Source organism: Orcinus orca, chromosome 1, assembly GCF_937001465.1.
Source record: "Orcinus orca chromosome 1, mOrcOrc1.1, whole genome shotgun sequence".
Taxonomy (NCBI): Eukaryota; Metazoa; Chordata; class Mammalia; order Artiodactyla; family Delphinidae; genus Orcinus; species Orcinus orca.
The window spans coordinates 169485580-169499150 of NC_064559.1; the positions used below are offsets into that span (position 1 = coordinate 169485580).

At 41.7% G+C, this 13571-nt stretch overlaps 1 protein-coding gene across 3 annotated transcripts in view; it reads left to right on the top strand.

Moving 5' to 3' along the window:
* Nucleotides 1-13571, top strand: part of TXNDC12 (thioredoxin domain containing 12) — a 107588-nt gene that overhangs the window by 24884 nt on the left and 69133 nt on the right. For all 3 annotated transcript variants that reach the window (XM_033435529.2, XM_033435530.2, XM_049699969.1), the window contains exons 7-8: nucleotides 3427-3478; nucleotides 4507-4552. In XM_033435529.2, coding sequence (XP_033291420.1) covers nucleotides 3427-3478; nucleotides 4507-4552 — 98 coding nt within the window. The remainder of the gene's footprint in view (nucleotides 1-3426; nucleotides 3479-4506; nucleotides 4553-13571) is intronic.

Below are 13571 nucleotides of genomic sequence, written 5' to 3' on the forward strand. Positions count from 1 at the left end.
TATGATCCAGCAATTCCACTTCTGGGTATATACCCAAAAGAACTGAATGCAGGGACTTGAATGGACATTTGCACACCTCTGTTCATAGCATTTTTCATAATAGTAAAAAAGGTTGAAGCAACTTGGGTCCATCAACAGATGAGTAGATTAACAAAATGAGGTATATACATACAATGCAATGTTATGCAGCCTTTAAAAGGAAGGAAATTCTGGACTTCCCTGGTGGCGCAGTGGTTGAGAGTCCGCCTGCCGATGCAGGGGACACGGGTTCGTGCCCCGGTCTGGGAAGATCCCACATGCCGTGGAGCGGCTGGGCCTGTGAGCCATGGCTGCTGAGCCTGCGCGTCCGGAGCCTGTGCTCTGCAACGGGAGAGGCCACAACAGTGAGAGGCCCGCGTACCGAAAAAAAAAAAAAAAAAAAAGGAAGGAAATTATGACACATGCTAAAACATGGATGACCCTTGAAGACATTATGCTAAGTAAAATAAGCCAGTCACAAAAGGACAAATACTGTATGATTCCACTTACATGAGGTACCAGTCAAATTCATAGAGATGAAGACTGGTGGTTGCCAGGAACTAGGGGGGTTGGGTGTTAGTGTTTAATGGATACAGAATTTAAGTGGGGAAAGATGAAAATGTTCTGAAGATGGATGGTGGTGATAGTTACACAACAATTTGAATATACTTAATGCTACAGAACTGTACACTTGAAAGTGGTTTAAATTTTGTTACATACATTTTACCACAGTTAAACAAAAAAGATTTCCCAGGATATGTCATCAAGATGGTTCATTCCCACCTCCCTTATCACTCACTATTCACCTTTCCCCACTTCACAGAAGAAAGGCATACCTCTTACCCTGAATTTTAATATGGTGCATTGCTGTATTATGCAAACACCTCTGGGGTGCCAAACCAAGGTAAATTGAAATAGTACTAAGCTTCCTTGATTAAAGGAAGGCTTTATGTCTTGTACATAGTTGTCATAAGCGTAGTTTGTCAAGAGTAAAACCTAACATTAGAAATGGGCAGTTTGCACCATTTGGAGATGTTTTGAATTCAGAAATGTTGTAGTGTGGAAGTGACGAAACTTTGCTTCTTCCAGTCCCCAGTTATTAAAGAAGGCATTTCTCCTGCGGGAGAGGTCTAAGGAGAAGAGAAGGAAGTTTGAAGTCATCCAAGTGACAAATTCATGACAGGTCTTCACCTCTTAGAATTTGGAATTAGTTTTAGAGTTAGGATTTGAAACTAAGATCGTTGTCATACAGATTCATGTTAACATGTTTATTTGACTTGAAAAATGAAGTTACGTTGTTGCCCCTGGGCAAAGACTTGAACAGATACTTCACAAAAGAAGATATAAGAATGGCCAATAAGCATGTGAAAATGTGTGATATTAGGCAACAGAGAAATGTAGATTAAAACTATAATGAGATACTATTTCCCACCTGCTGGAATTGCTAAAATTAAAAAGACTGTTGATACCAAGTGTAGAGGGGATGTGGAGCAACTAGAACTCTCCAGTTTATTGTTGATGGGAAGGTCAAATGGTACAAACATTTTGGAAAACAGTTTGGGAGTGTTTTATAAAGTTAAATGTACACTTACTATGCAACCCAGCAATTCCAGGATTACAGGATTATGTGATTTATATAAAACAGAAGTCTGCAAAAACAAAAACAAAAACTTGTACAAGAGGGACTTTCCTGGTGGTCCAGTGGATAAGACTCCATGCTCCCAATGCAGGGGGCCTGAGTTCAATCCCTAGTCGGGGAACTAGATCACACACGCATGCCGCAACTAAGGGTTCACATGCCACAACTAAGAAGCCCGCATGCCGCAACTAAAGATCCTGCATGCCGGGCTTCCCTGGTGGCGCAGTGGTTGAGAGTCTGCCTGCCGATGCGGGGGACACGGGTTTGTGCCCCGGTCCGGGAAGATCCCACATGCCGCCGAGCGGCTGGGCCCGTGAGCCATGGCCGCTGGGCCTGCGCGTCCGGAGCCTGTGCTCCGCAGCGGGAGAGGCCACAACGGTGAGAGGCCTGCGTACCGCAAAAAAAAATAATAATAAATTAAATTTAAAAAAGATCCTGCATGCCTCAAAGAAGATCCCATGTGCCGCAACTAAGACCCGGTGCAGCCAAAATAAATATTTAAAAAAACCAAAAACTTGTACAAGAATGATAGAAACCTTATTCATAATATCCAAAAACTGGAAACAACCTAAATGCCTATCAAATAAGTGGATAAATTGTGGTATATTCATACAAAAGGTTACTACCCAGAATAAAGAAAAACAAACTACTGATACATAAAACAACATGGATGAATCTCAAAAACATGCTGAGTGAAAAAGACCAAAAAAGAGTACATTTATATGAAGTTTCAGAACAGGCAAAACTTGTCTGTAGTCTGAGAAATCAAATCAGTGGTTACCTGAGATTGGGGGTGTGGGGAGAGGAATTTAACTGCAATGTCACGTGAGGAAACTTGCTGTGGTGATGCAAATGTTGATTGTGATGCTTACCTAGGTGTATGTATTTGTCAAAACCTATCCAACTGTAAACTCTATATAGACATTTTCCTGTATGTATATATCAATACATTTTGATTTTAGAGATAATGAATTACTTTTTTTTTTGGCTGCACCGTGCAGCATATGGAATCTTACTTCCCCAACCAGGGATGGAACTCGTGCCCCCTGCAGTGGAAGCGCAGTCAACCACTGGACCGCCAGCGAAGTCCCAATACATTTGATTTTAAAACGCTTATTCTGGGGCTTCCCTGGTGGTGCAGTGGTTAAGAATCCGCCTGCCAATGCAGGGGACATGGGTTCGAGCCCTGGGCTGGGAAGATCCCACATGCCTCGGAGCAACTAAGCCCACACGCCACAACTACTGAGGCTGTGTGCCACAACTACTGAAGCCCACATGCCTAGAGCCCATGTTTCACAACAAGAGAAGCCACCGCAATGAGAAGCCTGTGCACCACAATGAAGAGTAGCCCCCACTCGACGCAACTAGAGAAAAAGCCCGCGCGTAGCAGCAAAGACCCAATGTGGCCAAAAATAAATAATAAAATAAAATAAATTTAAAAATAAAATAAAATAAAACACTCTAACTCTCCAAAATGAAGTATTTTTAAATGAAAGACTGATGTGGCTGATTGACTTAACAGTGAAGACTGACTTGGCCATTTAGCTAATATATAATACTTTTTCCATAAATTGAAAGACAAGTGTTTCATTAAAATACACTTGAAGCACATGATAAGATGAACACAGTTTATCAAAGCATGTTGCATTGGCAAAAATTTTCTTAGCCCTTTTTGTGGCATTTGGGTTGTGTGGTGTACCTCCAAGGCAAGTGAAAATGTTTGAGAGGTAGTTAATAAGTATTTGATGTCTTTGTGGTATACTTTCCAGAAACTGAGAAAGTGAATGACTTTAATGAATGGGTAACAAATTCTTCCACAAGGTAAGTGTTTTCTATTTCTTTGCTTACAACATGACTAAAAGAGGGCCTAATTGATGTATCAACTGGTATTTTAAATTTTTGATGTTAGGTCACTTGTGATTTTTTGGCATATAACTCAGTAAGAGTTCAAAGAATTTAATGCTATTGCACTAACAAAACTTCCATTCTCATGTACTTATTTATTTGAACATTTCTAAGCATTTATATTTCTAAACGTAATAACTAGTGTTAAGAAAAATTGTTCCGAACTTTTAATGTTATTGTACAGCATTGTAGTAACAAGCCTCCCTAAAGGGTTATCTGACTTTCTAAGAGAATACAAATTAGTTTGATTTACTATTTACTGTTAATTAGGGTACACACATTTTACAACTCTATAGAGTTAGATGTCAATTTATAGAAAACTGATAAGAAGCAAATGATTTCTTTCCCAGGGAGAAGATAACCTCATAGGTTATAGCTTTAATGCCTTTAGGTCATTAACCAATTTTGTATCTGATTTAATAATCTTATTTCAACTTTGAACTGGTTTTGTCATCTTGCTGGTCCTGATTAATAAGTTAAAATTTTGGCATGTGCTTAAAATCTGTCCGAGAATTAAGTTTTTAACATTTTGAGAATACTCTTGATATAAAAAGTAGTTAATGCTGAATCCTGTCCCATTCTAGCCATAAGTAATATTCTTCCCACAGATATATGAATGGCATTTTAAAAAGTCATGTCACTAAGATGCAATTTTAATAAAACTTTACTTTTTATGTTTAATAATTATTAACATTTGTAATATTTATTGTTTTGATTGACATACTAATAATTCTTGTAACGATAATTGAATCTGGAAAAAAAATGTTAACTCTTAGATTTTAGCTTAGGTTTCCCTAAAAGTAGAGCCTGAGATAAGGCCTGTACGGGTAATATATTCTAGGAAGAGATTCTCGGGGACAGGAATGAGAGACTGGGGAAAGTGAAGCGCAGGAGGGAGAACCAAAATAGGATTTATTATTGAGCTGTTTACCTCTCTGGTCCAGGGTTGCCTCAGAGGAGCTAATTTCCTGGAAGAACGTCGACACAGAGGTAACAAAGAGCCTTGGAAGCAGAAAGCAAGAGATAAGGGAATGCAGTTTTAGAGAGGTGTCCTCAACCTCCAAACGTAGCTGGTTACTACAGTGACAGCCAAATGGGGGGAAAGATAAAGAGGTTGTAAACTAGGGTACAAAAATTGTCTAATGTAACTTAGATTCTTATACTCAAAGAATTTGACTATAAGAATTTTAGCATTTTAATTCCTATTAAATACATACATTTACTATAGAGAGGTATGACATGGTGATCAATAAGAGACTTTAAGCATATAAATGCATTACATTAGCTTATAATTCTGTGGGTGGAGTGAAAGAAATGCAAGTTCAAGAAGAAAGAGAATAATGTAAAATTTCCAACCGTTAAGAAGATCCTGTCCATGTATTAGTTTTAAGTGGAAAAAAAAATTAAGTGGATAAGGTGGGTATAAAATTCCTGTGGTACTTAGGCTCTAGCGTATACATTTTTTTAAAGTGACATAACAGCTTTTTCTAAATGTTAATATTTACAGTACACCAGAAATTATGTCCTTTGCCGTTATTTAAATGATGAAGCTTTTAGATCTCAAAAGAGTCAACTTAAAAGTACCTAGTTTTGGGCTTCCCTGGTGGTGCAGTGGTTGAGAGTCCGCCTGACGATGCGGGGGACACGGGTTCGTGCCCCGGTCCGGGAGGATCCCGCATGCTGCGGAGCTGCTGGGCCCGTGAGCCATGGCCGCTGAGCCTCCGCGTCTGGAGCCTGTGCTCCGCAACGGGAGAGGCCGCAGCAGTGAGAGGCCCGCATACTGCAAAAAAAAAAAAAAAAAAGTACCTACTTTTCCAAAATTCTTTCAGGGATCATGCAACCATAGAAGTTTCAAGACTAAAGGTTTCAAACATTCTTTACCTAGAGATGCAAACATTTATACAGCACTGTGTGCCAGAAACTGTTCTAAATCATCCAGTCGTATTAACTCATTGAATCCTAACAATAACCTGATGGATTTGGTTCTATTGCCATCATCATCATCTCTGCCTTATAGACAGGGAAACTGAGGCACACAGTGGCTAAGTATCTTACCTAAGCTAGTGGGATCAGAGTTGGGATTTGAATGTGGGCAATTTGGCCCCTGAAACCATGCTTTTAACTACTACACCATACTAGGCAATTTGTATTCAAGTCAGCCAACTCAAGGACTGCATCAATGCCTTATGCTGTGTAGCAAGTATAAATTTTCAAGCCAACTTATACAATTACAAAAATAGAAACATAATTGTCTATTCCAATAACAATTCCCTTTCAAACTGCCATTCTGCCTGAAGACAGAGAAACCACTTACAGTCAGGTCCAAGCTTTTTTAGGTTATTTGAGGTTGAAACTTGATCAACTTTAGGATTTTTTTTGTCTCTTTTCTCCTTCCCTGGATGGCATTTAAATCTCAGAGAATTATACAGTGTCATGACATCAGATAAGAGACACTGCTCATGCTAGCATCTTCTGAGGTATAATGCATCCTACCTGGTCCTGGCACATCCTTCCATGAAGGCATCTGCTGAGATGTCTATTTTCCTATCAGTCTCCAGTGGTCAGTCCACGCACCCTGCCCCTTTATCTTGTCAGCAAGGCCCCTCCAGGTGGCCCTTTCAGCTCCTCAGCACCACTTCTCTTCCCTTCATTGGGCGGGATAATTGGGCTGCTCTCCCATGCCACTCTAGGCCATGAGCATCAGGGCCACTGATCACAGTTAGGCAGCCTCTCCAAGGATAACCTGTCACTGCTGAGCGCCTAACTTGTCAGCTGCAGCAACCAACACTGAAGCTTTGGACTTGGTGACACAATCCAGAGACTCCAACAGCAAGGTACCTCGTGTCGGTTTGGTTTTTTTTTTTCTTTCTTTTTTTTGGCTGTGCTGCATGGATTGTGGGATCTTAGTTCCCCCAATCAGGGATTGAACCTGGGCCCTCAGCAGTGAAGGCACTGAGTCCTAACCACTGGACTGCCAGGGAATTCCCACTCGTGTCAATTTAATTACACTGGATTCCTTTTATCCTGGATGAAGCAACGATCTGATTTTATTGGAAGAGAGTCTTAATCTGGATTTCCCTTCTGCCAAGCTTCTGCTTTGGTACCACCATCTGTGGGCTTGCTGACCATCTTAGTCACCATCATGCTGTCTCACTCAGTATTGCCTCTAAAGTGCACTCACTTTACAGTGATGCTTTCATGTGAGATTGAATTGGGAACTGTTGGGGAAGAGTTGGCAGACTGTGAGGCCTCCATTTTGCTGGTGTGACTTCGCAGGTGTGATGTGGCTCTGGAGACAAGTGTTCTGGCAGCAGCTTCCTGATCCCAGGTTGTAGCTATCGCAGACTGTTCCAGGAGGACAATGGCTTGCTTATTTCCAGATGGTGGCCAAGATGGTGTGATCCCGAAACCATAATCTGGGAGGGCAGATTCCTTCCCGAGTGATGTAAAACTTTCATTTCCCATGTCGGGACAGCCTAAGATGTCTTGGAGTCATTCCTTGGGGCCCAGTTTAGTGTTTGTTCTTCTAGTCATTTCAGTGATTTTTTTTAGTAGCTAATTCCCTGTATTAAATGCTTTCTGATTAAAATAGCTAGCATGGTTCCTATTATCCACAATAGAACCTTGCTTATTATAGCGGTGAACTTCCTGATTAAGATATCATATATACAGGTGTGATTCCAAAAATAGCACTTAGAAGTTCTAGATTTGTAACTGGATGTAGTAAATAATGAGACTTTGGGTTGCACTGCTTTTGGTGAGTGGGTAATTGCATTTTGAGTTGCATTATGTTGAAGTGTTTTTTTCTTTTAAGTGTAAATATGGGTAGGCGGGAAATAATATAGTTCAAGTTGGGCAAAGAAATTAGTGTATTATGTAGCCATTAAAAAATTCTTTTTAGCCATTAAATTATCCTTCTTATATTCAAGAAATCCTTCACCTTATAAATTTTGGAGGGAGACAGAACTCTCTTTCTATTTTAGAAGTTGGAAATACTAGATAATTGCTTTCCCAGCCTCCTTTGCAGCTAGACTATAGGCAAATGACCTAAGCTCAGCCAATCAGATACACCTTCCTGCAGCACAGACAACAGCATTTGCAGGAAGACTGAGTTCTTGGGGCAGTGGTGGTTATAATGCCCACAGTGGTGTCCAGTGTTGGAGGCTAGTGGTTTTCAAGCAGTACAAGTTTAGTACTTAGTGGTGACAGCCATGGTGTCTTCCCCAGCATGTCTGCAATGTGTACCCCAAACCTGGTTCTCCAGCATCCCTGGGTAGTTTATGATCTAGTCAGTGTTATGTTTTTTAAATCAATTAATTAATTAATTAATGGCTGCATTGGGTCTTCGTTGCTGCACGAGGGCTTTTCTCTAGTTGTGGAGAGCGGAGGCTACCCTTCGTTGCGGTGCGCTGGCTTCTCATTACGGTGGCTTCTCTTGTTGTGGAGCACAGGCTCTAGGTGTGTGGGCTTCAGTACTTGTGGCATGCGGGCTTCAGCAGTTGTGGCTTGCGGGCTCTAGAGTGCAGGCTCAGTAGATGTGGCACACGGGCTTTGTTGCTCCGCGGCATGTGGGATCTTCCCAGATCAGGGATCGAACCCATGTTCCCTGCATTGGCAGGCGGATTCTTAACCACTGCGCCACCAGGGAAGTCCCTAGTCAGTGTTATTTAATAAATTCTTTTTTTTCTTTCATAAGCCAGAGTAAGTTTCTGTGGCTAGCCACTGTAATAGTCAACAACTGTTGTCTAGCAAGGTTATAGGAGCATTTTCCAAAGTATATTCCACGCAACACTAGTGTCCCTAGAAAGGCATTCCATGGCTAAATAAGTTTGGATAACAATGTATCTCTTGGAATGATTTATAATTAAAATTAATATTTTAGAAATTCTGAGAGGTCTCACAGGAGATTTTTTTTTTGCAGTACACGGGCCTCTCACTGTTGTGGCCTCTCCCGCTGTGGAGCACAGGCTCCGGACGCGCAGGCTCAGCGGCCATGGCTCACGGGCCCAGCCGCTCCGTGGCATGTGGGATCCTCCTGGACCGGGGCACGAACCTGTGTCCCCTGCATCGGCAGGCGGACTCTCAACCACTGCGCCACCAGGGAAGCCCTCACAGGATATTTTTATTTGCTACTAGATGGAGTGTGAAACCAACACATGGAGGGGGGGAAATAATGAGAAAACTGCAGTGAAACACGTTTGGAGCCAGTGGATGAAGTCAACCTTGAATACCACTTTGTGGACTTCAAGATATATGACCTAATATTCCAACAATTTAAGTCAGCTGAAGCTTGGCTTCCCATTACTTGCCATGAAAAGCCATGAAAAACTTCATCTAAGGGCTTCCCTGGTGGCGCAGCGGTTGAGAGTCTGCCTGCCTTTGCAGGGGACACGGGTTTGTGCCCCGGTCCGGGAAGATCCCACATGCTCCAGAGCGGCTGGGCCTGTGAGCCATGGCCGCTGAGCCTGCGCGTCCGGAGGCTGTGCTCCGCAACGGGAGAGGCCACAGCAGTGAGAGGCCCGCGTACCGCAAAAAAAAAAAAAAAAAAAAAAAAAAACCGTTCATCTAATATCTTGGCCTCTCATTTATTTGGCCTCCTTCACATCAATGACCTCCACTCTATCGCAGCCACTGACTCGAATGGTCTCATTATCACTCAAAACTCTTCTACCTTTGAAGCCTTGAATCAGAAATTCCATTCTCTGAGCATAACCACCTATCTATCCTTTCAACCTAACTGATCAATATCTTCCATTACACTTTGACCTTATCCAGATCTTCTGATATAACTTCCTCAACTTTGCCCTGGTAAATAAATCTACAGACCTTCCCTGTATCTGTCTCATCTTCTCCTCCTATCCTTTTATTCCAGTGGAAGAGATGGTTTCTACTTATCAGAGGCTAATCCTACCATTGAGCTCTGGAGTCAGCCCTTCCCTGTCCTCAGTTTTTTTTTTTTTGCCATAAATGTTTCTCTCTTATATCATCAATCTCTCTATCTCTATTGGGTTATTCCTATGCAAACTTAAACAAACACTTATTTCTCATCTAAAAACAAACCATCCGTGGACTTTATGTGTCTCTCCAGCCTGACCCACACTGTCAACCTTTCCTCACCTCATTTTCTCTTTGACATTCTACCTGTTACACTCTGGCTTTGGCCTTCACAACTCCACCTAAATGGTTCCTGTTAAGGTAATGGGAGGAGATATGGAATTTCAAAGTGAATGAGGAAAGTCTGGCTGAAAAAATCATTTTTGAAAGTTCTCTTTCTAATTCAGACTTGCATGGATGATACAATTCCCCCATATATTTGATATCATGTGCCAATAAATATTGTGATATGCTGCTGGCCAAACTATCATATCTTTGTACATTGCTTTAGGACCCTAAAAGGACCACAACGACTGAAAAGAGGAACTGGATCCTTGTGAACTTTCTTCCAGTGTTCCTTATCAAATAGGTCAATAGCACCACCCTATTGTTTTACATGCCAGAAACCTGAGACTCATCCTTGACATCTCCTTCTCTTTACTCCTTAATTGTCAATTACTGTTCATTCTCTGTCCTAAATATTTTTTTTAAAAATCCATTCACTCCTTGTTATGGGCTGAATCATGTCCTCCCCCAAATTAATATGTTGAAGTCCTAACCCTCAACCTCAAAATGTGACTGTATTTGGAGATAGGGCCTTTAGAGAGGTAATTAACTTAAAATGAGGTCATATGGGTGGGCCCTAATCCAATATGACTGATATCCTCACAGGAAGAGATTAGGACACAGGCACACACACACAGGGAAGACCATGTGAAGACACAGGGAGAAGATGGTCCTCTATAAGCTAAGAAGAGAGGTCTTAAGAAATCAACCCTGGGACTTCCCTGTGGTCCAGTGGCTAAGACTCCACGCTCCCAGTGCAGGGGACCTGGGTTTGATCCCTGGTCAGGGAACTAGATCCCACATGCCACAACTAAGAGTTCACATGCCGTAACTAAAGATCCAGCATGCCGCAACTAAGACCTGAAGCAGCCAAATAAATAAATAAATATTTTTTTAAAAAAAGAAGAAGAAAGAAAGAAATCAACCCTGATCTCAGAATTCTAGCTTCCAGAACTGTGAGAAAATAAATTTGTTGTTAAACCACCAAGTCTGTGGTACTGGATGATGGCAGCCCAAGCTGACTAATACACTCTTCTTCATCCACATCATCACCACCATCGTCTAAACCACCAGCATTTGTCACCTAGACTTTTAGTGTAAGATCCATCAGGGCAGGGCTTTTGTCTGTCTTGTTCACTGCTGTATCCTCAAAGCCTAGTATAGAATCTGGCACGTGGTAGGCATTCAATAAACATTAATGAGATGGCTAAATAAATGAATAGCTATTTAGCTGGTTTCCTTGCATCCATCCTTGTCCCTCTCTCCACATGTTCTCCACAGGGACTGCTCTCTTTAGAATAGAATTCTGGTTATATCATTTCCCTGCTTGAAACTCTTCACTGTCTCTCCTCCATTACTCCCAGGATAAAGTCCAAAATCAATAATACTGTTTAAGTGAGTGGTATAATTTGGCTCTCAAGTCTCTCTCCAGCTATCATTGCATGTCATTCTCTCATTCTGTCACATATTCCAGCCACATTTGTTTTCTTTCCATTTTTCAAAGTTCCTCATGGTCTTTACACATGCTATCCCCTCTACTTGGAGTGTCCTTCCCCATATTTTTGCCTAACTCATTCTTCAGAAATCCCACCTAAATGTTGCTTTGTAAAATCTTCCCTGATCATGGCACCAAAACAGCTTTTTCTTTTATCTCTCCCATTACTTTTCCTTCAAAACAATGATCACAATGGTAATTATTGGTATGGTTAGTTGTGTAATGTCTGCCTTCCTTATCAGAGTGTAAGTTCTGTGAGAATGGGGACTGTATCTGTTTTGCTTATTACTGTATTTCTAGTGCTCAGTACCTTCAGCCATGCCTGGTATACCATAAATGAATAATTGTGTTAAAGCATGGGCACTGTTAATTTCCTAGGGCTGAACATTTTATTTTAGCTATCATGTACCAACTGCAAGCCTAAGGTCCAGAAGTAGTACAAAGGAGGGAGTGATTAAATTCCCTCCAAGTAAGGATGAGATGGATACAAGGATGAGTAGGGAGGAGTCTTCTTGATAAAGGAGGGGTATTCAGGAAGGCACTCAATGTAGAAACAAAAGCCTATGCGAAATGCTGAAGTATAAGGCAGTTTTTATACTGCAGACTTACAGTATAAGTTATTCTGTATGGCCAGAGAAAAGGACCAAGGGGGTTGGTGGTGGGAGATAAATCTAGAGAGAAAAGGACCAGGTTGAATTTGTTAAGGAGGTTGGATTTGATTCTATCATGCAGTAAACATCACCAGCTTTTCCAGTTCTTTCCTTTGTTTAGGTCTGCTTTCTCTCTTACTATCCATGGATATTTGTGAAAGTCACTTAACCTAGCTGAGCTTCAGTCTCCTCTTGTTGAATGGTTGATGAGAGACATGAGATAGTGTATGGAAGGCACTTCAGAAGGTTTCTGGAATATGGTAAGTGCTTACCAAACGTCAATTCCCTTCCTTTCAGCCCCTATGTTCAAGCTGATGTCAGCACCATGACTGCTGGTCAGTCCAGCGAGATTGCAGTTCCCCTTTAGAGCACAAGGGGGAGTATGAGACTGAACCTTTGCAAAGGGTCACAGGGCATCTTAAGCAGCATCCCTCAGCAAGCCCTCTGAGAACGAGGAAACAGATGTTTTTCCAAAATTAGAGAGGCAACCTGACTTATTTTATAGAGTCTAAGCGAGTGCAACTGTTCGTAAGTTCCCTAGACATGTATCTGAAGGGAGAAATCATTGGCAAGCATGATATACTTAGTTATGAGTTGTCAGATCCCTTAAAGTATCTGATGTTATTGAATTGAATATCCTATTTACCACCCCCTAATTTACATACATTATCACTTTTAATTGAACTCTCTTAAGGAGCCAATGAAATAATTCTCATTCGCATTTTACAGATGAGTAACCTGTGTGATCAAGAGAAATTCAATCACATAACTAGCAAATGGTGAAGGTTGGATTTGAACTTAGACCTCTCTGATTCCAAAGCTTATGTCCTTTTGATTATCCCACACTAGTTTACTTCAATTTCTTTTGAAGTCACTGCACCAGCTTTCTCTCTGGTCTCCTTGTCCTCTGTATCTTGGAACCTCTGATCCATCTCCATTCTATAAGCTGAGTTCTTTCTAAAGTGTAAATTTGGCCATCTTACCCCTGGAGAAAGCAGTAATGGCTTTCTCAAAAGTAACGGCTCCACATTGCCCTGATCTTTGAGTCCATCATCCTTAGCATGGCTCCCCAGGCCCTGGCTGGCCTCTGGCTCTGACCTACCCTCCCACCTCACTCATCACCTGTACTGTGCCCATCATGTCTGTGCTTCCAGAGACCTACAGTCCCTGATGTTCCCTGAAGCCTTCATATAATTTCATAACTTTGGGCCTTTGCTCATGCTGGTCCTTCTACCTGGGTTCCTTCTCTGTGAGTTTAACTCCTACTTATCCTCGAAGACTCAGCTTAAGTCTCAACTCTGCATCCCAGGACCTGCCTCCTAGCATGAGGCCTAACTCTGAGGCTCCTCCCCGTTGATGTGTCCCACAGTGAGAAAACAGCCATGTCTTGCCAAATCCATTAATGTGGCTGATTTTAGTCTTGGCTTCCCCTACTTTCAGTAGCTGAGAAACCACAGGCTATTTATTTCTTCTTCACATCCAGGATGGTATGAATCAGTCCCCACTTCATATGTTTACTGTGAAAGTTAAATGAGATGGTGGATGTAAGAAACCTTTTGTGAATATTTGTATGCTTATTTATTCAGCAAATATCCCCTGACCCCTTCTAAGAATGATCCAGGAGGTCATGTTGGGTTGCAGTTTGGCCTATGCCTTTGTGAACGCAGAACAGTGGGTCTTACAGCCTGCTATCCTGCACCAGAAC